The following is a 27566-nucleotide window of genomic DNA, read 5'->3' on the forward strand; positions in this document are numbered from 1 at the left end:
TCACATAATCCGGTAGGTAAATGCCAAAAATTGACAAAATTACAGAAATGTAAAATCGGAAAGATAAATTAATCAATCCAGACAATATTGTGTATTGATTAAGACACAAAAATCTAACTTAAAGATAGTTTTAAAACAGTGAGATAGATGAATTAGGTCTAAACTTATTAGTTCAAGTAAAATCAGGCCTTTTTTCCGGTATATATATAGCATTAGATTCACTGGAGAATCTAATTTGAAATGGAGTATACTGTGCAGAATTTGGAATACGCCGTTTCTGTATTCTATAACGGAGAACAAACCGAAAGGGCCAACGCACATGCGTGGCTCACAACGGCTCAGAGAGTTCCCGAAGCCTGGAATTTTGTATGGGATCTTCTTCAGCCAACTAAAGTTCGTATCTTAAAATTAATTAAAACTAATTAATATATTATTCTACATATTATAAGGAATTCATTACTTCTCGTTACTTCTAATCCAACACTAGTTATCAATTTTAATATTGTGTAAACTCCCCCCTACAACAACCCCTACTATTTTAATCTATCCAGGAATATTCTTCTACAAATTCTTTAAAGAAGTATTAAATTTTCCAATAAGTATCAGACAGAAAACGAAGTTTCGGTAATCCACAATGGAACATAACCGAATATCATCTTACATATTTGTTAACAGTTCCAATTTTCTTTAATACCATCTAAATATATATGTGAACATGAAAAACTAAAACTTGTATTTTTAGTAATAATTAAATCTGGCTGGTCTGGTTATTAAACATATACGAATTTATATTAATTTATGATATTCTCAACTTACTGATACAATTATAATTACAGTAAAAGTTGTTTATTTTTGGATTTAATTTTTGTGTTTTTATTATTCATACATGAAAGTACAAGTGCTTGCGGCTGAAAAACTTTATTAACAGAGGCAATTGGTAAACAAAAAGTGTTTTGATATTGTTTGTTAACATATCAGTATCCTTTGAATACTGTGAAGTACTGAGGCAGCTTTTATGAAAGACCAAGTGAACAAATGTCAAACTAAAACAAACTGTAATAAATACTTGTTTTGACTGTCTGAAATGAGAGCGAATCCACAGAAATTGGAATTTTAACTAGCAATAATATTCAAGTTGCCAATGGAATAATAGGATGAAATGGATTCAAAAAAACAGAATCAAGAATGGATGAATCAAGGAGAATCAAGAAAAGAATGAATGAAAGGAACAGAATCAAGTGACATTAGGGAGTTACTTGATTTGCAGGATGACTTGACCGAAACTGACTTGGAGGATGTTAATTCCACATTCCAATGAAGAAGAGCCTTCAGCGAGCACTGAAAAGGGGATCTTTAACTTGAAAAACCTAAGTGACATGTCATTGCATAAGGCAAATGTTTCATCATGAAAATTGATCCATCTATGCCACACAATGAGCCATATTTAAAAAAGCTATTTATTAATGCTACAGCTCAATATCAATCTGAATATTTAAAAAAACAGCAAACCCAATTTTTAAGCTGACAATAATGATTGATAGTAATCGCAAATATCTCAATAAGTTGATTTCATTTTGATATAATTTGGTTTTATTTTAGAACTTTGAAATGTATCCCCTATGATTCCACAGTAATTACCACTGCATATCCACAGTTTCTTTATTCCAAACATATTCATATAATATTTTGGCCGTAGGGAACAGAGGTCCAATTTTACGCATCAACAACACTTCATACAAAAATCCTAAGATGTTGGAATGAGGTCCCACCTGAGAGCTATGAAGAACTGGGAAATAAATTACTACAGGCTGTGTTTACATATTCAAATGGACCAAAAATTGTTACTAATAGATTATGTATAAGTGTAAGTATCAAAGGTGTATTTTTGAGTCATACAGATTTTTAACAAGATAAGACAATCCACGTCAGAATTACATTAAATAGAGATACATTTACCAGTGCTAGAAACAGGCATGACAACTGGAATAATACGATAACCATCTTTCCAAAATAAATAAGATGGGTGATCGATATTTTCCCAAATTCACAAAATGAACCTAACCCCACACCTTGAATTTTAAAAAAATGAGTAGGATTATAAAGTGACTGTGTTATGAGTTATTTCTATGTTTATGAATTAGTTCTATGTTTCAGCTGGCAGCATTTATTCTGCAACAGGGAACAGTGGACTTAGCAACTATTTTGAGACCATTATCTAATGTTGAGAATACAAGTCTGCTTCTTGAAGTTCTTACTGTAATACCCGAAGAAGTAAGTAACTTATTCTTTGTTGTTTGTGACATGTCACTTCTTAACTTTTGCTCAGTTACATGTTTACAAGTTTTAATGTTTCAAATAGTTTACCTAAATGGAAACTGTCTATTGGGGGTTGTTATGTTAGTATTGCTTTAATGATTTTAATACCTTCATTATGATTATTGTTGGTCACATATTAATCAAATGCTAAGAACATCATCAGAGAAAAAACGAATACGAGGCAAAAGTTCCCTGAAAAAATCAAATTAGGCTACTAATATTACATTAAGTAAATATTTTTTTTATATATTATAAGGTAAACTTGCAATTACAAGACTTGTCTTCTAATTTGTTGACCGATTTCAATGTCAGAAATTAGTTACTTCTATTAGAAGAACAAACTGTTCTAGTAATTGCGCAGATCAGCTTAGACCAACGCAAGCCTACATACGGTTAGTTGACTTGCGTTTTAAAAATTTTTTTTTAAAACAAGATTAAATGCAAATAAATACACGTTTATAAATTTAACTAATAAATATCATTTATTCGTAATGTATTTTTATCCGACAACATTCTAAATTTCAAGACTTAATTCCTAAATATCCTGCATACTAACCCTTTGCACTCTAGAGGTGACTCGCACAGTAAGCATAGTGCTGAGCATAAAATTCAATTAAAATTATTACTCAAAACAGACAAATCAGAAAGCGATTTTATGTTATAGGCACGTCCTTGGAATATGATAAGAGTCTATTTATAGTATTTATTACTTTCAGTTTAATAGTATGACTATGGCGTTAGAATTGCGTACGAAGAATCGTATCGCTCTACAACAAGCTTGTCCTGCTGTTTTGGACGATATGCTAAGATATCTGCAAACTGTTTATAAGTAAGTATTATATTATCTAAATATTTATTATAAATAAAGTAGCTTGTTAGACGAACTCAAAGCTCAGGTGTTATCTACCTGATAACAGTCTATCGAACACTATAGGGTGTATACCGCGTTGTCTACCTCGCGGATAGGTAGTTAGTTGCAGGTCGCAGTCGCAATTATTTTGTATACTGGCTATCCCTGCCTTCAAACCGGAACGCGTTACTGCTTTGTGGCAGAAACGGATAGAGTTGTGGGTCTTACCCCTGTGGACTTTCAAAATACGGCGTTCCACCAGTATATTAAAAATTATACGAATTTCGTTTTTATTGCACAATGTAAAACTAACATCATTGAAAACATTCTTACACTGATGTTAATACGTAATACATTTGAAACTTGGACACGGTATACACGCATCACTCGATGCTAGTACATTAAGTGTCTTATTTAAAAAGATAGAGTCGAATAGCATTTATTCAAATATCAATTTGCCATATTTTTATAGACATACTAGCTGTACTCGTCCGCTTCGCTGGACATTTAAAATTAACATTATTATTTCTCACCCCCACAAAGATTCTCATCATTAATGCCCCCACAACTGGCGTAGGGAGTCCAACACTCATATAAATATTAACCTATCCATTAAGTACATGTCTTTTCTACATGGATACCAAGTTTCAAGTCAATCTAATGCATGGCTCAGTAGTTATAACGGAACATCCATAAAAATCACTTTATATTTATATATTAGTATAGATATATACTGTGTTTATTGTCAAACTTGTGTTATTTCTTAAAGTCTGTGGTCAAATTGAGAATAGATTAATATTGTTTGTCTTTAACATTATTTGTCTATAGTGTAGTCTTGGTGAAATCTTTGATTATAGAAGTATAGTAAGCGGCACGTAAGTTGGCAAGGTTTTGGAGTAGTGGGGGTAATGTCGCGCATAGTGCACATTGCAACAAAAAATTGTCACTTTTATTGCCCGCATATAATTTTATTTAATTTTTTATTTGCTATAATTTGTTTTTAAGCCTGTGTGTTTAGAAGAAAGTTAAAGAAAAGAGAGGAATTCGTGAAGTGTATAAGGTGTTATAAATAAAATACAATTAAAAGTTAAGAAGTTTATTTTAAAAAATATACTTCATATTAAAAATTATGTGTCGCCATCGTCACTATCATTTTCTAATAGTGCTACCCCTTGGATTAAATGTATGGTAGCACCTGAGCTGGTGGAAGGAGTTGGCTCCTCATCGTCGACATAACGAAGAGTCGCTGTCGTCACTGGCGTAAATAATAAAACGGTCAGTGACTGAATCGACTATATGGTCATTGGTATTTGGTCCTGGCATTGCAAACAAATTTAAAAGAATAACACTCGTAACAAAAACTAAATTTAAAACAATAATAACAACTCGTAACAAAAACTCAATATAAGCGAAGGGTTCCTACAATTTAGTAGGCGCATGTGTAATCAGGAGCGAACGGAATGTGGACGCGGTGCGGGAGGGGAGGCTCGACTGACTCACAAATCGCGCGCTCGGAAGGGTGCTACGTCTTTCCCCGCTTGACAACCAAAGAGACCTAAAAAACGACTTTTGCGCATCTGACGATTCTTGCCAAGTTACGTGCCGGGGACTATATAATAATAGTCTTTGTCAATCGAACCATAATAATGTTCAAACTTATAATTTAAATTAATTATAGTCGAATTTCGACTACTGCGGGACCACTACTTTTTATAAAGACATATTAATTCAACTAAAGTAAAACTTTGAGGCGGATTTAAATATAAAAATAACTTTCAGTGATTTTCAAGAGCAACCCTCAGCTGATTTAATACAAACGTGGACAACGGCAGCTAGTTGCGCCTGTAGCTGGCTCACGCTGGACGGCGAGGATGCGGCTGATAACGTCGTGCTCGCTGACCGCATGCCTCTGTGTCGGGCACTGCTCACAGTCGTACACGTTTTGTACACGTATGTAAACATTTTTATGTACCTATTAGTTGTGTCCTTTCCATTCATACCAGGACGGGTGGGCGAATCCAAGTCGCAAGGGGGGGGGGTTGAATGCCACCTACCAGAACTGAATTGTAACCCACGAATAAGCTGCGATAAACTCAGCGGGCTGATGCTTAGAGCCAAGTATCGCATCAAACGTGCTTTGACTACTGTTCGAACTAGTAGAGTGAATTGGCATGAATTGTACACAGACTATTCTATATTTTGTATTGCAATTGTATTATTTTGATTTTCAATAGGATAATTAACATTCAGAAGGTCGAATGCTCGTTTGCTCGTACGAGTAACAAAGTGATTCAATATGTTGGGGGTAATGTACGTTGCGTACGTGTGCGGGCATGTACGCAACTGGTGGTAGGACCTCTTGTGAGGCCGCACGGGTAGGTACCACCGCCCTGCCTATTTCTGCCGTGAAGCAGTAATGCGTTTCGGTTTGCAGGGTGGGGCAGCCGTTGTAACTATACTGAGGCTTTAGCAGTGGCGGATTAAAGGTCCAGAACGCCCTAAGCAATCACTTTATCGGCGCCCCTGTACCGGCCATAAATGGCCATCATAATACTATAAATTTTAAATAGTTGTTTTTGCAATTACGATGACGTTGTATCACCAAACCTAAACTTTAGTAAACTTTAGTAGACCAGGACCCTTGTACTTACGCTAATGCGCGAATGAAATATGACGTTATAACTGTGAAGAAATCAAGAGGGACGACCGAACGAAAATCGAAATTCATGATTCCTCTCTGCTCTGGGAAATAGGCCAAACAGGAATAATCTATTATAGATTTAGATTAAGGATCAGCATTTAGTTCTTAATCGTCGATATGTTATTTTCTTTATTTATTTAAAAATTCTAAGCTCGCGCGCCTCTTGTAACTACACGCCCCTAGGCACGTGCCTACTTTGCCTTACGGATAATCCGCCTCTGGACCTTAGAACTCATGTCTCAAGATGGGTGGCGGCATTTACGTTGTAGATGTCTATGTCTAGTTCAACAATTTAAACACAGGTGGAACGACGCTGTGAGCGACAGTTCGCTGGAGGCTTGCGAGGCCAGCCTGGCGGCGCTGCGGGAGGCGGGCGGCGCGCGGCACCGCCACACCGCGCTGCAACTCCTCGCCGACCTCGCCGCACTCACCGCGCCCATCATGCGCAAGGACGACGTGCCCAACTCCATCAACGAGGTCTGGTATACTCCCGCACGGTTAGGCCCACTTCGATAAAGCGGCACGACATGAGAACCTTCTTATCGTGGCCGCCGGTAACTACATTCCCGATCCTGCGGACAGAATGGAAAGCAGTCGAAGTCGCCCCAAACACGTCTTTCGGATCCTCCCGATCCACTAACGGTGCTTTTAGGTACCTCAAGCACCGGTCGTCGCTCTCGTCGAACCCGTCGCTTGCAACGAAGGGCTCGACGAGTAAATTGACCCTCAGATACAGCCCACTGAGTTTCTCGCCGGATCCTCTCCGTGGGTCGCGTTTCCGATCCGGTGGTAGATTCTTCGAAGCACGGCTCTTGCTAGGGCCAGTGTTAGCAACACCTCCGGTTTGAGCCCCGAGAGCTCACCTACACGCTAGAGTAATGCTAATAGAGCCTCTCAAGGCTATCAGTATAGGTTATAAAAAAAAGTACACGCACGCACGCACGCTCGCATTCACGTAACGATGACACCTAATATTGTTGTGGTCGTCTATGAAGGCAACCAATCTCTTATATTTCTGAAGCCCAAAGCAAATAATAAGCTTGTTATTGTGTTTTTGTTATATACTTACAATGGCTCTATACCTGAAAAAAATACGATCAAATAAATGGAGAACATTATTCGTATAAGAAGAGATTACTAAAAAACATTTGTTCATGTTAGTAGTACGTTAAGATGTTTTAATTTTTTATTGCTAAGATGGGTGTACGAGCTCACATTACACCTGGGGTTAAGTGGTCACCGTAGCTCATAGACATCAACAACGTATATACCTGAGACATGAGTTCAAACTATCCATTTTAAATAAAACGACTGTCACACCCTTAAAACCAAAACGCATTAATGTTTCACACATAGACAGTTTGGTGGTACATACACCTGTGACTTCACAAGATGTCCTACTAACACTAATATAATTCAAGATAAGTGCGGGATCGATTGAAATGTTTGCTACATAAACAGTTTTTAAATTAACTGTAATGTTTTAAAAGGGAAAACTGTTCATTTCAAATTACGATTTTGTTGTTGTATCGACTGAGAATACGAAGTTCTTTTTTTTTTATTGCCTTTGAAGGCAGACGAGCGTACGGCCCACCTGATGGTAAGTCGTTATCGTCGCCCATGGACTTCAGCAATGCCAGGAGCAGAGCCAAGCCGCTGCCTACCGAGATCATTAGCAAATCGTATTTTAATTAACAGGAACTGTTATTAGCGTTGATAACGTGCTGCGTCGCGTTAGGCGAGACCCACGCCAAGGCTCTGGTGGAGGTGACGGAAACCAACGATGCTTCGGAGAACGCGTGCGGCGCGCGACAACTCCTGGATATCCTGCTGGCGGCGCAGGCGGCACCTGGACACTATCCCGTACACGAGACCAGGTCTAACCTTGTATTTGGATTCTGGTATACGTTACAGGTAATGATCACGTATAGATAGAAGCTATTCGAAATATAAAATGAAAATTAAACTTTTTTTTTTTTATTGTTTGGATGGGTGGACGTGCTCACAGCTCACCTGGTGTTAAGTAGTAAATGGAGCCCATAGACATCTACGACGTAAACGCGCTACCCACCTTGAGGTATAAGTTCTAAGGTCTCAAGTAAGTTACAACGGCTGCCCCACCCTTCAAACCGAAACGCATTACTGCTTCACGGCAGAAATAGGCAGGGTATCTACCCGTGCGGACTCACATGAGGTCCTACCACCAGTAATTACGCAAATTATAATTTTACGGGATTGATTTTTATTGCACTATGTTACTATAGACATTAGGTGGCAGCACTTTAGTAAAATGTATTGTAATTGAATGTTCTCGCTATGTAAGTAACTGAAGAGAATAGAATAAAATAATAATAAAATATTTTTTACTGGCGGTAGGACGTCTTGTGAGCTTGTTCACTCGTCTAAGCAATAAAAAAAGGTTGTACCACTTTAAATTGAATTGTTTTTCAACAAGAAACCGATACCCCGGTAGAAACCGAAAAAAATATCAACTTTCAACAAAGAATAAGAGATAAGATTGCCATATGTGGGATCGTTCATGAGTAAAAGCGGGAAGAATATAGCGAAATTCTTTATTTTACTTCACAATCACTTCATACACGTCTTTCTAAAACTTTTCCTTTCCTACCTCCCCTCTCTAATTCTAAACTGCTATCTCTTTCTGAACCTAATAGATGTTGCCATTACAACAGGCACAAAATAAATGAGTCCACTATTATCAAAGCCGGCAATGTGACTTTTGGACAATTATTGGTAAATCAGAAAAACCAATTATTGACTTTGTATTCCATTGGCAGTCACAAAACTCTTCTGAACGACATCTTAGATAAATAACAGGTTAAGTATTAACCTTTATTTAATGCAGGTTTTGAACCGTATTCTTTGAAGGAGACGATTATATTCAAATCAATCTGTATTGACCTTTGATAATAGACGACTCAAATATCCAACAAAACAAACTGAAAAAACGTAATAAAAATAACACTCCCCACATATAGATACTTTTTGTGCAGGACGAAGTACTCCACATTATAGATGACACGAAGGTGATTCATCCGGTCTGGAAGGAAGTTTTCTCGCGTCTCCTGCTGGCCCTGGTCACCAAGTCCGAAGCTGCTCCGGAAAATAATTTATCTAAAGACGACCTTGAACTGCTCAGGTGTTATCGGCAGGATATCGCTGATACTGTGGTAAGAAAAAAAATATTATTAATTGCTTTCATTCCCTTCCAAAATAATGTTCAGATATTTGTATCAGGTAAGCAGGAAATATGACTGACTGTTGAGAAGTATAACCAAAAGTCGATTAATACTAATGAGCTGGCCTTTCAACCCGTGCATTCCAATGATATCCCAAATCCTTTGAAAAACTTCATAGATACATCAAGACATGTTAGCGATTGCTCTCATTGACAGTAAAGGCCTGCGAATCTTAATTGTCTGAGGACTAATCTCAAACCCCCTGTATAATATGTGTTTTCATTATATTCAGTTTCAGTTTTAGCTAAAAAGTCCCAAGTTTCTTGTGTGCTGAATAATATTCCCTTGCCTTTGTTGTTGTTTTCAATGATTATTATTAAAACACAATTATATATTGAAAGGCTGAGAAGAAGATTAAATACGGGTGGTAGTACGACCTCTTGAAAGTCCGCGCGGGTAGGTACCACCACCCTGCTTATTTCTGCCGTGAAGCAGTAATGCGTTTCGGTTTGAAGGGTGGGGCAGCCGTTTTAACTATACCTGAGACTTTAGAACTTATATCTCAAGGTGGGTGTCGCATTTACGATGTAGATGTCTATGCGCTCCAGTAACCACTTAACACCAGGTGTGAGCTCGTTCACGCATCTAAGCAATAAATAAAAAATACGTCTGCAATAACAATAAGTCCCCAGTAAATCAGCTAAACCGAAATCACAGATAACCCCCTATCTTATAGGGTTAGCTGTGACTGAAATACACCTCCGTTAACGGAGACTTTTTGGCGGGAACGCGAGAAGTGAAGTTGTGTGATTTGTTTAATTTTTATTTAGTGTTGCTTCAGGTTTAAATGTGTAATAACGGTGGTTTGTTAACTGTTTAATATCTTTGAAAATGCACAAATGTGGGAAAATGAAACAAGGCCGCTGGATGTAACTTCTCGGGATCCTCCAAAAAGTCAACTGAAAAAATCTCAGTAAATGACCACCATTTTACTCAGATTATATTTAATTTCATCCCAGTTGATTAATGTCTCAAATTAATCATCTTCATTTCATTTCATTTCACTCCATATTATCATTTTTCATAAAAATAAGAATATAAATTAAAATAAGACATGACCTAAAGGTGTTAGCTATCGGGTCATAAAATCCCTTAAAAAAAAACCTCCGTTAACAGATATAATAAACGCCACGTCTATTTTCAGATGTACTGTTTCGCTATACTCGGCGACTGGTGCTGGAGCACTGTGGAGAGCGCGTTCAACTCGGCCGAGACGGATTCACGTCGCGAAGCCGCCCTGCACATATTCCTGTCGTTGGCGGACGCCGCGCCCTACGAACGGGCCCCCGACGCCCTGTTCAACATGCTGGAACATGCCGTCAACATCGCCAACACTTCGACCGACAATAGGATGTTAAACACCGCTTTGGACTGTCTCGGTAACTACGAAAGAAAATATTGGATATTATTAGCTGTATTAAATCCAAACTGATTCGTTTTTTTAAGGGATTTTATGACCTGGTCACGAAGACCTTTAAGTCATGTCTTATTTTAATTAATATTCTTATTTTTATAAAAAAATATAATATGGAGTTAAATGAAATGAGATGATATGAGATGAAATATAGTCTTAGTAAAATGGTGGTCATTTACTGAGATTTTTTTTAAGTGGACTTTTTGGAGGATCCCGGGAAGTTACGTCCAGCGGCTTTGTTTCATTTTCCCACATTTGTGCACTTTCACAGATATTAAACAGTTAATAAACCACCGTTATCACACATTTAAACCTGAAGAAACACTAAATAGACAAAATAAAACAAATCACACAACTTCACTCCTCGCGTTCCCGCCAAAAAGTCTTCAAACTGATTTGTTGATCGACCAGTGATACCAATATAAAAATATCGTTCATGTTGCCAGTTACATCACAACATGTAAATAGTTAATATATAATTGTAAATAGACATGCTTTAACAAAAACCGACTTCAAATAGACAAAAAAAAATGATATTCCAAAACAAATTAAGATACACTAAAAACAATAATCATCGAAATCGGTTGGCGTGATATTTAGTTATTCATCTATTTGTCGCGCACGTACTTAATGCAAATTTAAGACTTATATGGTTTTCTCATGGATACCATTATCAGAACTGGACTAAATGGAAATGGAACAACACGGGAAGCGTCAGCTTTCTAATAAAAAAATTATCATCAAAATCGATTCACCCAGTCAAAAGTTATGAGGTAACAAACATAAAAAAAAACACCGTCGAATTGAGAACCTCCTTTTTTGAAGTCGCTTAAAAATATGGTGGTTAATTATATATTATGTAAACTGACTAATGGAGATTATATTATGTAGGCGTAATGATGGTCACAGTTGGTGTTTATGTGTGAGCGCAGGCGGGTACGCGTCGTGGCTGAGTTCGGTGTCGGGACAGGAGCGCTGTGCAGCCCTGGGGCTCTCCAGCGTGATGGCCGCCGGCGCCGCCCTCCAGCGGTGCGTGGCCCCCGCCGCCCTCGCCCTGCGCAAGCTGTGCGCCGACTGCAGCGCGCCCGCGGCCGACCTCGCGCCCGACATAGTGCACGCCGCGCGGGTAACTATAGTAGAATTATTTTGTCCGTGCAGCTTGGGTCATAAAACATAGCCCGGCTAGGGCGGTGAGCATGATCGATAAAAACAAATGAGTCATCAAAAACACGTACACGGCGGCGGGGTGGTATACGAAGGGTGGTGAGACATTGTTATGTTAAGAGTCATTTGTACTTACCTGCAAATTATAGTACATTATGTCGAAGAGAAATGTGTTTTTATTCATTCGTTCTCTGAATTTCTTTAGTGACACAATGGCTACTCCTTTATTTTGTATCAAAACGGCAGAATTTATTCAAAATAATATTCGCACGTGTTGTTATCAACAATGTGTTAAAATTTTCACTGAAATAAGAATAGATCCCGAAAATATACAAAGTGTTAATTTCTGCCGTTCTCGTTAACTTGCTGCGGCGATATGTGGTGTAAGTGTTAGATTAGTGATTATCTCTTTCATTTTTATCACTAACTCACAAAATGACAAAACTAAATACACTATCGATAACGCTTATCGACAAAAATAATGCGCATCACTACGAGAGAGCGAGAGAGAGAGAGAATTCTTTATTGTATTCGAATTTAATGTTTCAGCATGTCGTATACGTATAATAAAGAGATTATAACGTCCACAGAGCACAGGTGGCCGTAGCGACGGCTGGGTGCGGCGCCAGCTGTGCGGCGCTGCGGGCGCGGCGCTAGCGGCAGCGCCGCCTCTACTGGCTGCACCGCTGTTGGAAGATCTCGCACGCACGCTCCGGGATGACATCGCTATGCAAGTAATACGGTGATTTAGATAATATTGAAAATTGTCTATATAACGTTAATACTTTTTTAGATAAATTTCGAGGGTGATCGTAGAGAAAAAGCTGAACACCAATATTTTATAACGATATGTATTTTTTTTGCCCTCGTAGGCAGACGAGCATACGGCCCACATGATGGTGAGTGGTTACCGTCGACCATGGACTTCAACAATGCCAGGGATAGAGCCAAGCCGCTGCCTTGCATAATAAACATAATAATCGGTTTAATAAAAGTGAGCATATATCTTTTAAATTTCAATAAAAAAAACGCTTAGATACCTAAACCACCGTTGGTCTAGATAACTAGACTAAAATTTTCTGATGAGGATGCTCGTGTTGTACAAAAGTGTGAAGTTTGTTTAGTTCGCGTAATGTTCATAAGCTGATGGATGCTCGTGTTGTACAAAAGTGTGAATATTTGTTTAGTTCGCGTAATGTTCATAAGCTGATGGATGCTCGTGTTGTACAAAAGTGTGAACATTTGTTTAGTTCGCGTAATGTTCATAAGCTGATGGATGCTCGTGTTGTACAAAAGTGTGAATATTTGTTTAGTTCGCGTAATGTTCATAAGCTGATGGATGCTCGTGTTGTACAAAAGTGTGAATATTTGTTTAGTTCGCGTAATGTTCATAAGCTGATGGATGCTCGTATTGTACAAAAGTGTGAATATTTGTTTAGTTCGCGTAATGTTCATAAGCTGATGGATGCTCGTGTTGTACAAAAGTGTGAATATTTGTTTAGTTCGCGTAATGTTCATAAGCTGATGGATGCTCGTGTTGTACAAAAGTGTGAATATTTGTTTAGTTCGCGTAATGTTCATAAGCTGATGGATGCTCGTGTTGTACAATAGTGTGAATATTTGTTTAGTTCGCGTAATGTTCATAAGTTGATGGATGCTCGTGTTGTACAAAAGTGTGAATATTTGTTTAGTTCGCGTAATGTTCATAAGCTGATGGATGCTCGTGTTGTACAAAAGTGTGAATATTTGTTTAGTTCGCGTAATGTTCATAAGCTGATGGATGCTCGTGTTGTACAATAGTGTGAATATTTGTTTAGTTCGCGTAATGTTCATAAGCTGATGGATGCTCGTGTTGTACAAAAGTGTGAATATTTGTTTAGTTCGCGTAATGTTCATAAGCTGATGGATGCTCGTGTTGTACAAAAGTGTGAATATTTGTTTAGTTCGCGTAATGTTCATAAGCTGATGGATGCTCGTGTTGTACAATAGTGTGAATATTTGTTTAGTTCGCGTAATGTTCATAAGCTGATGGATGCTCGTGTTGTACAAAAGTGTGAATATTTGTTTAGTTCGCGTAATGTTCATAAGCTGATGGATGCTCGTGTTGTACAAAAGTGTGAATATTTGTTTAGTTCGCGTAATGTTCATAAGCTGATGGATGCTCGTGTTGTACAAAAGTGTGAATATTTGTTTAATTCGCGTAATGTTCATAAGCTGATGGTTGTCGGTCCAGAGACGCGACGTGAACCTGACGTGCTGCGCGGCGGAGTGCGCGGCCGTGGTGATGGCGGCGCTGGCCCCCAGCCCCGCGCTTGCCGCCCAACTGTTCCGCATCATCGCCCCCACCCTGCCGCCGCTCGCTCAACACGAAGCTCTCGTCGAAGTTAGTACAAACTTATAATGTATATGTATTATAAACACATACTAGATACATATTCTTTTACGCACTGAGGGTTCGGGATAAATAAAATTTCACCATAGTACAATTTAATACTGTATTCAACACTTAGAACACTTAAACACTTCACAAACACTTTAAAACTCTCAATTCGCTTATTCCGCTTCACTTCAGGTGATCCGTTCGCTGTTTCGCTTCGAGTAGTTCCGATTACTGACTGACTGCGTGCCCTATCTAAAACCCTTTTATTATCGAAAATATTCCACACATCTCTAGTAGTAGTTTCCACTATCTGTCAATAGATGGCGCTGTACTTCTTGGGCGTTCTACGTGCTTCTAGGTCCTTCGATATTCCTTCGACTATTCGGCGATAGATGGCGTTACTCTTACCGGCGTAACAATATCTAGTTATAAGAGTAGACGAGCTACGTTACAATAGTCCCATTTGAGATTCCCAAATAGGGTATGGCACCGCGGCCTCATTGAGTAAACCCCAACAACCATTAAATTAACTGTTCCACCAATTCCTACTCCGTTTTACAACCAAAACCTTTAATCAGAATCGAGGTTCGAGATAATAATTCGATACATTTTCTTTGCAGTATTTATTCACGATACTAAAGCAGACGGTGTCAGCTCTAATGGAAGAGTGCGTGCCGCTGGTCGCCGAAATAGCGGAGCTGCTGATGACTGGCTTCACTAACTTCAGTTGCGCTCCGGGACTGGACATAGTGAAACTGGTACGAGCTTTGTGAATCGAGCACCGAGAGAAATAGTAGAACCGATTTTTTTATTTTAATTCGCTTATAGAACGCCCAAAGGTGGGCGTGGTCAGAATAGTTGTTCGATTTGATTTAAAATAAACAAAATTGTAAATGAGCCCTACCTATTCGCTGATAGCCTAAGTGGCTATTCCAACTTCGCGCCGAAGGGTAGATGAGGTCACGGGCTCAACCTAAAAGAATTTGCTAACACCATCCCTAGCAAGAGCAATGAATCGTAGAATCTACTACCGGATCGGAATCGCAATCTACTGAGAAGATTTGTCGAGAAACTTATCAGGCTACTTAAAACTAACCACTGTAATCGTCAATAGGTCACAGCTCCGAGGAAACGGCTTGGCTCTGCCCCTGGCATTGCTGAAGTCTATGGGCGACGGTAACCACTCACCATTAGGTGGGCCGTATGCTCGTCTGCCTACAAGGGCAATAAAAAATAAATAAATAAAAGATTGACTACCGATGGGAGTTTATGTGATTCTAGCTTTACGTTTGTCGGCAGATGGTGTTGGTCGTGGGCGAGTGGTCGGGCTCGGCGGCGCTGGTGAGCAGCGTGGTGGCGACCAGCGTGCAAGAGCTGGCGCCGCAGCCCGCCGCCAGGCCAGACCTCTCCGACGGACTCTTCGCTATGTTGATGGCCCTCACTAAGAAGAAACCAGAAGTCCTCAACTGGATCGAACATTTGCTCCCTGAACTGGTCGACCTAGGTATTTAACGCATTTTTTAAAGTGAAACTTCTTTAGGCGCGTTGAGAGTAAAATTTAACTCGCGACAGATTCGTTACGGCTAGAGAGAAAAGATACAACTTAGGAAGAGCGAGAGTGAGAAAATAGACAGAGCGTCTCGCGAACCACTGGAACATTGTGAGAGGGTAAGGACAAAGGGCGCTAGGTCGTTTCTATTACAAGATAAATTTGATTTAAGGATAAAAATAGAAAAAATCTTCGCACCGCAAGAGAAGTTTCACTTCTGTCACGTGTACCAGTTGTGCTGTGTACACGTGTGTCAGTTGCACGAGCATCATTTTTTTAGTGTTTTTTTTATTCGATTGTGAATCAACCTACTACAATTTATCGATAGTCTTCTGAACCGCCCCGCCCATTCATACCGCGTATTTGCCATGTACTCCAGTTTAGAGGGTGAGGCAGCGATCGTACTGTGCGATTGAGACTTAGACCTCATGTCTTAAAATGACTATGACCCATAGACTATGATAACTATTCAATACCGTGCGGGCATGTAAACTCGATAACCTGTCTACGAAAACAAACAGCAAAATAAAAGTATAGATTCACGCCGTTATTCGTGAATTTACCTGAACGATTTATGCAAACATGTCCGAACTGTCCTCACAGTACAAGTGTGCAACATATTCATAATTATTTTACACTAACATAAAAGACAAAAAGACATAAAAGAGTATTGAAGATGCGGCTGTTCTACTCTAAAACCACAACATAATAGCTTTACAATATTTAATACGCATTTGCTTATATTTCAATGAATTGTTTTACTCCGTAAGGACTAGATTAGCTCGATTTTATGCTACCTACATTAATTTGTCAATTATAAAAACGCTAAATCGTAACCAACCAATGCACGTAAAATTCACTTTACTTTAGACACGTATAGATATTTATTACGTGAATTTATTTATGGATACCCTCAAGTAATAGGTTGGGGAAAAAGTTTCTTCGCATTTTTTAAGACAATTCACAACATTTTTTAATATAGTTTATTTACATTTAACTAAAGTATGTAGGTACCATTTTGTTCGATAACTTTTTGCTATCTTGTAGGACATGGGAAAAATGTGAAAAACTGACTTAATCGTTGTGGTAATAAAGTACATCGAAGTGAATGATATATTTATGTTCCAGGCGGGAATTCAATCCGCGTGTGGGCGCCGGGCGCGGTGCGGTCGGTGTGCGGCTGGCTGTCGGCGCTCTGTGTCGCGCGCCCGCGGGCTGCGCATGCGCGCGGAGCCGCCCTCACGCACGCCCTGCTGATCTGTATCGGTACGTACACAGAAGTCGTCGTTTTCCTGCCTAAGCTGAGAGCCTTGAGAGGCTATATCAGCGTAACCTTAACTAGTAAGTGAGCTCACGGGGCTCAAACATGACGACGTTGCTAACACGAACCCTAGCAAGAGCCGTGCTTCGCAGGATCTACCACCAGATCGGAAACGCGACCCATTGAGAAGATCCGGCGAGAAACTCAGTGGGCTGTGTCTGTGGGTTAATTTACTCGTCGAGCCCTTCGTCCAAAGTGATGGGTTCGACGAGAACGATGACCGGTGCTTGAGGTACCTAAAAGCACCATAAGTGGATCGGGAAGATCCGAAATGACGTTTGGGGCGACGTCGACTACTTTCCATTCTGTTCGCAGGATCGGGACTGTAGTTACCGGCGGCCACGATGAGAGGGTTCTCGTGTCGTGCCGCTTTGTCGAAGTGGAGCCTAAAGGATAAGACGTCCGGTGCATTCGTATCTAGCGATGCACCGGTGTTCGAATCCCGCAAGGGGGTACCAATTTTTCTAACGGAATACGTACTTAACAAATGTTCACGATTGACTTCCACGGTGAAGGAATAACAACACCGTGTAATAAAAATCAAACCTGCAAAATTATATTGCTTAATTACTGGTGCTAGGACTGGTGAGTCCGCCTATTTCTGCCGTGAAGCAGTAATGCGTTTCGGTTTGAAGGGTGGGGTAGCCGCTGTAACTATACTCAGACCTCAGAACGTATATCTCAAGGTGGGTGGCGCATTTACGTTGTAGATGTCTATGGGCTCCAGTAACCACTTAACACCAGGTGGGCTGTGAGCTCGTCCACGAATCTAAGCAAAAAAACACTGCAGGCGCGCGCGGGCCGCTGGGCGTGGTGCGTTCGTGGTGCGACTGGCTGTCGGCACAGTTAAATTAATTTTTTTAGAAATGGTTCCACGCTCTGTAAAATAATTGACGTACGTTGTACAGGCGGCGTGATGCCTCGCAACCAAGTGATGCCCGTCTCAGACCTGCTGCTGTCAATGAACCGTGCGGATTGGGGGGAGGAGGAAGAAAAGCTGGAGACGTGGCTGCGAACCTCACTGGCGCCCTCGGATTTCCCCACGCCACACGCCACACACGCACACAAACAGAAATTCATAGCCGGCGTGCTCAGGTAACATGATAAAAAAATTTTTTAAAGAAAATTTTAAGTTTAATATTCAAAATAATTTGGATGCAGTATCCTTACTATTACATACAATATATTTAGTAACATATTGTTAAATATAGTATATATCTATATGATTATTTTATAGATATGAACTAAAAGCCCGCTTACGAGATTTTACGTATGTAGTTACTGAAAATATAGACATCGCGGGTGAATATTGCCATCTCTCTTCAGACACGAGGTCGTAATTTTTATTTAATGGTATAATGGTCGCCCCACCCTTAAAACTGGAACACATTTTAACTTCCCGGCACAAATAGGGTAGTGATACATACACGTATTTTTGTTGAACAATCACAGATAACTGAAAATCAGTTGAATTCTGTGTCTCAAACCTACTGACACTTCTCATACTAATGGCACGTATGACACCACCGGCAAACAATGTACAATCATCACTACAACAAAGATCAATAGGTTGATAATCCATCCACCATCATGTGGGCCGTGTGCTTGTCTGCCTACAAGGGCACTAAAAAAACCTTAGCACTAAATCGAGATTATGCTTTACCACAGAACACACCTTTGAATTTTATATTCTGTTTAATTTTTTTTTTCCTACCTATACTGATAGTCTTGAGATTGAGAGGCTATAATCAGCTTCGCCTTAGCGTGTATGTGAGCTCACGGGGCTCAAACCGGAGTGGTGCTAACACTGGCCCTAGCAAGAGCAGTGCTTCGCAGAATCTACCACCGGATCGGAAACGCGACCCACTGAGAAGATCCGGCGAGAAACTCAGTGGGCTGTGTCTATGGATTAATTCGCTCAGGGTCGACGAGGACGGTGACCGGTGCTTGTGGTACCTAAAAGCACCGTTAATGTATCAGGAGAATCCGTAATGACGTGTCTGTTTAATATTTTACAGGGAACGAACCAGTAAGCGCAGGATACTCGAAGTGGTGCAGGAGTTCTCGCTGGCGTGTCGAGGACTCATCGGCACCGAGTACTCGCGGCAGGCGATCGCCTCCAGAAGTCTAGTCTCTTAATAACTATTCAAATTTAGAAATTAAAAGAAATTTCAAGGCTATAATCTGTGTACCGAATGAACTAATGAACGACTGAAAATTGAAGACTGTACAATGAAATACAGTTTTAGAATTGCGGTATACAATCTAACGAGTAAGTCTAGTGTAATATTATTATATAAAACGAAAAAAAATCTACTAGTATTTTGCATAATCTATACCAGCGGTAGGGGAAATTTTTAAATTATTACCCCAAAATATTTTTGTGTAAGTTGATCCAAATCCCATGGCGAAGAACAAAAAAAAATGAAATCGTTTCTTTTTAGCATCTTTTCATATTATGGCCCCCATGATAATTTTGAAAAGAAAACAATAACTAAAAATTTAACGATTCTAAAGAGGTTTCTCTTCAATATATACTTTTTACTCCCAAAAGTTTAATTTTTACCCCCCAAAATTTCATGTTACCCCATTTGGGGTAATTTACTTCGGTTCCCCGACCGTTGATCTATACCAAGGTATACAATATAATCTATGAGGTAGTTCTTAAAGTAACTACAAATTGATGTTATTTATAACTGTACATGATGTTCTGTACACGGCGTGAATTTTCTAAGGGTGCAAATTCAATCTTGAACTGCACGGAATATTGACAAATGCTGAAAGCTGTCTTCTAATCTAAGACATAAGGTTGAATGTTCTTTACTTCAACTTTTTTAATTTAATATTTTATATGTAGGTAATTAGGTATATTTTATACAGAAGGGCGGTCACGACCCTCATTATACGTATATTACAGATATCGTGATCATAAAATAAATGAAAGTTACCCTATAAGAATTGTTTGCAATGCTTGCATTTTAAGATCGATTTTAATAAGGAAACAACTGCATAATAATAAGATATTTATCCCTTAGATTTTCTTAATCTGGCATCGGACCCACTGATTAAAATACTAATTAAAACTACTTTTACACGGACTCGGATGGCCGCGACTATGCAAACTATAGTGTTCAAAACGTCGGATATAATATAATGACAATAAAAAACTCGAAATTAAATCTTAAAATTAGTTCCAATTACGTTTATAGCTTCCTACTTACTAGTCTGAGTTAAATAAGACATTAATATCACTGGACATTTAATAACAATTGAAATAAATGCTTTAAGTAATTTAATTACAACATTATTGTTTTGAAGTAGTTTAACCACAACAAGATTTGTTTCTTCAAGCGTTTTAAGATTCGATTGGTTGCTATCACACCAAACTATCCATCTCTTTACTTTTGAGATATCTTTCTACTCTAGTTTCTTTCATTTGATCATCACACCAAATTTCTCAAGTAAATTTTTGCTGCTTTTTTGCTCTCTGTACAAATTTTTCAAGCAATTTTTTACTGTTTTCTTTGCACTTTGTAGTTCATTCCACTAAGACCTTCATCGAATTAAGATACTTAAGAACTACTATTGGTCCCCCAGTAATCGAAATTAGATTAATTAATTAAAATTATAAGTTTGAATATTATTATGATTCTATTGTCAAATCTACTATAATCTAGTATATCTATAATCACAGATTTCGCCAAAATAACACTATAGACAAATAATATTAAAGACTAAAAATATTAATCTATTCTCAATTTGACCACAGAATTTCAACAATAACAAAAGTTTGACAATAAATAAAAGAGTATATATGCGTGTGTGTGTAAAATACATGGTGGGGTGTGTAATGTTTTTTTATTTATGTTATTTAATGTATCTTTTATGCATAATTAAAAAAAAGATTAACATTCTGCACTCATTCTCTATAAATGTGGGAAATTTCATACTCCTCCGTCCGCGCAATTTTCGTGAAAAGGGGTACAAAGTTTTGCTTCACGTACTAATATATAGATAACACCCTCGAAGGGACTATGTTATAGGCTAGGGCTGTCCTGACAACGGGCCGAGTCTCGTTTACATGCGGCCCGCGACGCATGCGTTAATCAGAATATGGGTTTGTATATAAGTATTTTGGATAATAGAATTCTTTGTCAAAACACATAATCAATATTTGGTATAATTTATCTTTATTCTTGTAACATTCCATAGCCATAACATTATTAATTTAAAAGTCTACTATATTTTACTATTATTAGGGGAATTCCCGAAAAGTATTTTGTTTTTGAAAATCATTTTTTCTGCGGTCCTCCAGCTTTTGTGGTAAATTTTAATTAGCCCGCAAATGTATGTAGTTTGGACAGCCCTATTATAGCTCTTGATTATAAATTTGGCAACTTGATTATAAATTTGCCAACACTTCATATACTCTGGTGCTATTATAATGTGCCCTTCGTACTGTTTATGTGAGCTAAAGAAGAGATCAACCCGCGTTCGAGCCTTTTTTTATTTTAATTTTATTGCCCTTGTAGGCAGACGAGCACACGGCCCACCTGATGGTGAGTGGTTACCGTCGCCCATGGACTTCAGCAATGCCAGGGGCAGAGCCAAGCCGTTGCCTACCGCTAAGATGGGGCAGGCTGAGACGTGACAACTAGATGCTGAACCATGGTCGGCGGACTCTCTCGATTGGCAGGTCTAGCTGCTGCTTTAAATGATAATAAAAAAAGTGATATTAAACCGTTAAAGTAGTTTTAATTGTCTACTGTCTCGAGCCAGTATTCCACTGCTTCTTGTTGCGCGAGTCGACTTCGCTTCACACTCTGGCTTGTGAATTTAACGACAGTCCCGTTGACTTTCGAGCTTCGAGTTGACGTACTGTCTGAAATTCTTCAGACCGTTTACGACGTAGAATAGTTTGACTAAAATTTTGCTGTCTGCGTAATAACTACCGTGTTTTATTTATGTACATATTTCAGGCCTGGTCACCCGCGCCCTCATGAAATATATCCTCTTTTCGCATTAAAAGTGTATCATTTCCAAAAATATTCGAAATTGATTAAATATGCGGAATCATTTGGTATCACCAGTATATTTCTCATAAATACTGTCAAAAGAGCCTAGTTTAATTTTAGTTTTTTTTTTATATTACCTATATCTTGACTACTATTAACGAAATTAATACACAATTTTATCTTACTTTAAAGACAGATAAAGTAACTAGTAAAAAATAAAAATAAAATGTTGCAAAGATGATTAATATTTAAAATATCACATGTTAAACCTGTAGAACACTCCTGTAAAATTAGTTACTTTTGAGATTATACAGTTTTAATGCGAGAAGACGATATTATATTATTCTGTATCATAACCACGTATGTTCCCTTGAAATTCCTTTTAATCAACAAATCTTCAGTCTTCCTGGATCTTCGGTGTAACTATTTATATATCATTAACATACTCTCAATGTTGTCGATCAATTGACATTGTATAATAAATACGATAATGATCTCGTAGATATTTTGTAACTATTTTTTTGTGATATTTCGCGCTAATATTTAATGTAGGATAATATGAAAGTGTTGTATTATTTTCTAAAAGAATATTAAGTTTAGAGTAGATTACCTATATAAGTAAGTTAGAATGCAGATCTGACGGGCATAGAAAACTATTTAATCATAAATTGGTGTTTATTTTGAAAAAATATGATCGATTTTATTATTATATTACGTTAATTTTATTTTGTTAAAGTATAGAATTGTCAAGGTAACGTTTTACTCGAATCCAGGTTAACGATCAAAGATCGTTAGTGCTATTGTTTACCGTCAATCTTTAAAAATCTATTTACGATCACTAATAATTCGCTTTGATTCGTCACTCACTTAGTGGAAGAAATATGATTTTTTCAACTTTTGAGTTTTTCAGTCATAATATCATTAGCAACTACGAAACACCCGCTGCTGGGTATAACCTTCCCGTAAGATTATTTCTTCGTTATTTTTCATGTATGTATGTGTATGTAAGCTGCCTTCATGTCTAAGAAGATGAACTACTTAGTTAACCGGAGGTTGTGCAGCCAGAAAGTCATGGGTGGTTATCAATATTTATTTAGTACGTACCTATCTATAACGCACATGCAGACAAATAATAAATAAATTCATGCACAAACACAATGAAATAATACGCAAGTATAAAGTAATCAGATAAGTACTTCGTTAAAAAAATCACTTCTTCTCTGTTAATTTTATTAGTTTTTCTGAGAGCATTCGTTGTACGATAAAATTGAACACACAGTGTTAGTCCTATCTGCTTAGTGCCAGTTTTTTAACTTCTCGATCACGTAAAAGTTAACTCAAATTTATTGAAGTTGTAACAGCGCCCCTAGCGGCAAACGTAGGCGCGTAAGTTACAAAACTAGTGCTAAGCAAAATCAAGCGTATTTAAAAAAAAAAGACTAATCGACAAATTAAATTACAAAATAAAAAAAGAGAATTAGGTATGTCACAATGAATTGAGCTACGAATAGATCATACAGCCTTTTGGTTCGGCACAATATCTGACCTTGCGCTGATCACGTCCTTGCAATTTTGTACTAAAGAAAAAACCTGTTTTATAACTTAAGGTAATTTAAAAAAAAAAATGTTTCTAATTGGGTCAATGAGTTTTTTGATCGCGATAATCTATTCTATATTCTTTACATAATTTAATTCTATCCACTTTATATATAATTGAAATTCATGAATTATTCTATTTGAAAAATATTCAATTTATAAAATCTTATCAATTAATATCAAAATATCGTATACAGTATTTCTTCAATAGCCTTTATTTTCTTAAATTTTGTTATCACATTGTAACAACAATGTAATCAACTCTTCTTATAAAATGGACAATACCATAATTTATCTTCAATGCATTACTTTGTTGTGTGGCAAAATTACGATTTAGAGGAGTATTTTTGCAATAATGTAATAAATTAAATTATTTATATGAATTTATAGTCGTATGCAAGAGTTTGACGAAAATAAAGCTTAGCTTGTACTTTATTTATTCTTGAGATTTAATAATCTTACGTCATTCGTCCATGACCACGAAAATTTAGTTTAAAACAAAAAACGAGGTTAAACCATAAAAATACGTTTTAATTAAATATTATTTCTGTTTTAATTTTAAGAACGTATTTAGAAATAAATTTAGTTTAGTATAAATATGTATTAATAGGGAATTTTCATCGGCATTTCCTTTCCGTCAGACCTGCAATTTTCACACATAATTTAAGATTTTTATATTTAAATGTATAAAATGTAAAGGGATCGCTCCGGAAATCGGACCAAAATGGCAATAGACTATTCTATTGACATGAAAACGAAAAACAATACGATTTTGCTATGGCTAGTATAAATACTTTATCGATTTAGTAATTGGCAAACCCGCAATGATCGGTTGTAAAACTTGACATATTTAACATACGCGGATTTTATAGGGTTCAAGAACACTAAAAAATTGGATCAAGAATCATCTGTTTTGTATTTTGAACTGCCTGACTTCGTTTTCGGAGAAGATTCCAATACATATATTGAGTACGTGTATCAGTACTCTCTCGGTACACAGCGCTGTCGTACGACACTCTCGACTCAGTGCGAGACGTATAACTGCAGTATTTACATTTTAATATTTAGAATTATATAAAAGGAATGAAACCAAAACGGTCAAGTTTTAATAAAAATATCACAATCATATTGTATAGAAACGTGTGATAATTATATCATTTGTAAATAAATAACTATATTCGATTTTAAGTATTTATATTAGACATTTTGAAAATGAAAACAATAAAATTGATTAATTTGAAAGGTTTATTTCATTTTTAATCATTTTATACACTTAATTTACTTAAAAATGTAAAGAATATCACAATATTGATGCCGTTCTATATACTGTAAATAGCTTTATAATTTTCCCAAAAGCTATCAATACGATCCTTACAACATAGTAGACGAGTTCTATATATAATATTATCATAATTTAAAATTTCATTCCAGAAATTCAGATCGGTAATAATATTATTTATAATTTTTAGGAGAATGTAATATTAGCTTTCTCTACATCGAGGTATAAGGTGAAGGTATCGGTCAAATTAGTATTTTCCCTTTGAGAAAATGTCTGCTTAACCAAAACAGGCAGGGTGACGGCACGAACATGTGTAGGCTCCGACTTGAGCATATACATGTGAATTTACCAGCAAACATGTTCTGTAGATAGACTACATGTGGTAGAGAGGACACTATTCACAGACTACAATAAATCATTAATTATGGATTAAATGTATTATTTTGATTTTCTACATTTGAAATTTTTTTACATATACAAATATAGCTTATACTAAATTTGTTTACACAATACCTGAAATGGGTTAGTAAGACATTTAAAAGGATTAGTGAACTAAAATAGACTATCCGAATGTTAAGATTTGTAAAGAGCCATATAAAATGTTTATCACGGTTAAATTTATGTTTCACTTATTATATTTACAAATTCCACAATTTGCACAAATAAAACAACTGACATTTCCAATTCTTGTAATATTTCGTGTACATATTTCAGTCTCTGTACATTCAAAACTTAAAGAAATACTATTACTCTTACGTAACATATGGCAACAATTTTTTTAGTTTATTCGTAACGAGGTTAGTCCGAAATACAATCGAATCATATTTTGGAAAAATCTCACATTAAAAATTTTATTCGATAAAATATATTCCAATCGCTGAGCTAATTTTTTAGTTAAACAAAATGATATCAAGACCATTAACGAAATAGAATTCGTGAGCACAGTTCCCGTTACTTAGATGTATGAAATAAAATAAAAATATTTTCTGTACAAACTCAATTTATAATATTGTGTCATATTTCGTTTTAATTTTTTATATTTGGAAATTCCAAATAACATGGTGTATTATTTATTTAAAACAATGTAACTTACATGTTACTCTATAATTAAGTAATTATTATCGGCACAACGTTTTAAGTAAATTACTAAGTATGTAACAGTTTTTGTTATTAAATATTTCGCGTCACTTCTTTAGTGCCCACGAAGAAGTTGTTTATGATTGACAATCGAATTTTCGACAAAACTAGTTGGCTTCTTGTTGCTGGCAGACGAGACAGAACTACAACTAATAACTGTGCACGACTTCATACTAATACAATAAACTATGAAACAAGAATATTAATTTAAAATCTTAGCAGAGCTACAGGAGACAAAAGCAATCCGAAATCGTAAAAAAAATTCACAATTCATTGTAACATGATTTATCTGGTTATTTTGTAGGTTAATTGACAGAGGTGTCGTCATGCAGGAGCAAAATACATATAATTTTTTTATTTCCACTGTAAGCAGACAAGCTTAGTTAACACATCCAAGTCGCTGCCCAATACAAAATGATTAGATTACAATACATAATTATTATTACACCACAAAATAAAATCTACGAGATATTAGTACTTACAGCTTAGTGATAAAAAATTCGTAATTACCGTATTTAATATAATTTAAACGACTATATTTTGTATAATAAATGCATTTAATTTAATATTTAAAGTACACTACATTATGTGATGTTTAACACTAGACAAGTATTATATAAACAGCCCCGAGCCGTTAAATAGTTCAAAATGATTGATCGGTAAAAGTTACACGAAATTCCCTTAGTCAACACAGACTGTTTGTTCACTCTTGTAACCGTTGGGTTATAGTATCTAACCTGAAATAGCTCCTCAAGGCCATCAGCATAGGTATGAAAAACATTTTTTTTTTATCAAGACGCCTTGTTGTAGAATGGAGCCTTCTACTTATTGTCCAACACGTCCCTGATCATCAAGCTCCAGCTCCTGTTCATGAGCGGCCGCTTGGCGAGCCTCATGGCCTTCGCGAGCCGCTTCTTGATCAGACTAGAGAGAAACCGCGATCAGGATTCAGAATCGTTCGCCTCTATCTCGTCGCACTGAGCGATCTCCAAATTGAACTCCAAGTATTTATCCGGCTCGCACTGCTTGTTCTTGACCCTGAGGAAGTTGAGGGCCTGGTCGAGGGTCAGGTGGAAGCAGTCCTGGCGGCTCACGTTCACGGACGAGCTCTCCAAGTCGCTGTGGGTCACCCTCGTGTACACTAGCTTCCTCGAGTTGTGCTGCCCGTTCACAACCACCTATAATCCGAAAAGAAAAAAAAAACATTTATCAAAAGGACCTTACAAAAAGTTCCGGTGGTAGATTCTGCTCTTGCTAGGGTTCGTGTTAGCAACGTCGTCAGGTTTGAGCCCCGTGAGCTCACCTACTAGTTAAGGTTACACTGATATAGCCTCTCAAGGCTCTCAGCTTAGATAGGGAAAAAAAAACAAATAAAAAGTGTTCGATTACGATAAAACGGAACGGAAAAAAACATTTTATCATTAAAGAAACAAACTTTATCATTTAATGTCCCTCACGATGTTTCTCGTGCATGGTGCCACCAGGATCAACGGTGACAACTAAAAACTGTTGTTGTTATTATTCTAAGCTCAAACAGTGATTGGTCGGTCTGATGCTGGTGTGCACGTCCCTCCGCAGGTGCTG

The 27566-nt window shown here is 37.4% G+C and overlaps 2 protein-coding genes across 2 annotated transcripts in view; one reads left to right on the forward strand and one right to left on the reverse strand.

Moving 5' to 3' along the window:
• LOC101741155 (importin-13) lies at positions 1-24808 on the forward strand. Its single transcript, XM_004926474.5, has 17 exons — positions 1-393; positions 1697-1864; positions 2155-2271; positions 3033-3145; positions 4946-5116; positions 6170-6344; positions 7566-7781; positions 8882-9058; positions 10272-10506; positions 11474-11667; positions 12296-12439; positions 13939-14088; positions 14706-14843; positions 15385-15589; positions 16763-16900; positions 17864-18050; positions 18974-24808. The coding sequence occupies exons 1-17, from the start codon at positions 241-243 to the stop codon at positions 19092-19094; spliced, it is 2802 nt and encodes a 933-aa protein (XP_004926531.3). The 5' UTR covers positions 1-240; the 3' UTR covers positions 19095-24808.
• LOC101741008 (uncharacterized) overlaps positions 24794-27566 on the reverse strand; it is a 16118-nt gene continuing 13345 nt past the window's right edge. The window contains exon 14 of the mRNA XM_038018855.2: positions 24794-27160. Within this exon, the coding sequence (XP_037874783.1) occupies positions 26924-27160 (237 nt within the window). The 3' untranslated portion in view covers positions 24794-26923. The remainder of the gene's footprint in view (positions 27161-27566) is intronic.

The sequence above is a fragment of the Bombyx mori genome, chromosome 22, assembly GCF_030269925.1.
Source record: "Bombyx mori chromosome 22, ASM3026992v2".
Classification (NCBI taxonomy): Eukaryota; Metazoa; Arthropoda; class Insecta; order Lepidoptera; family Bombycidae; genus Bombyx; species Bombyx mori.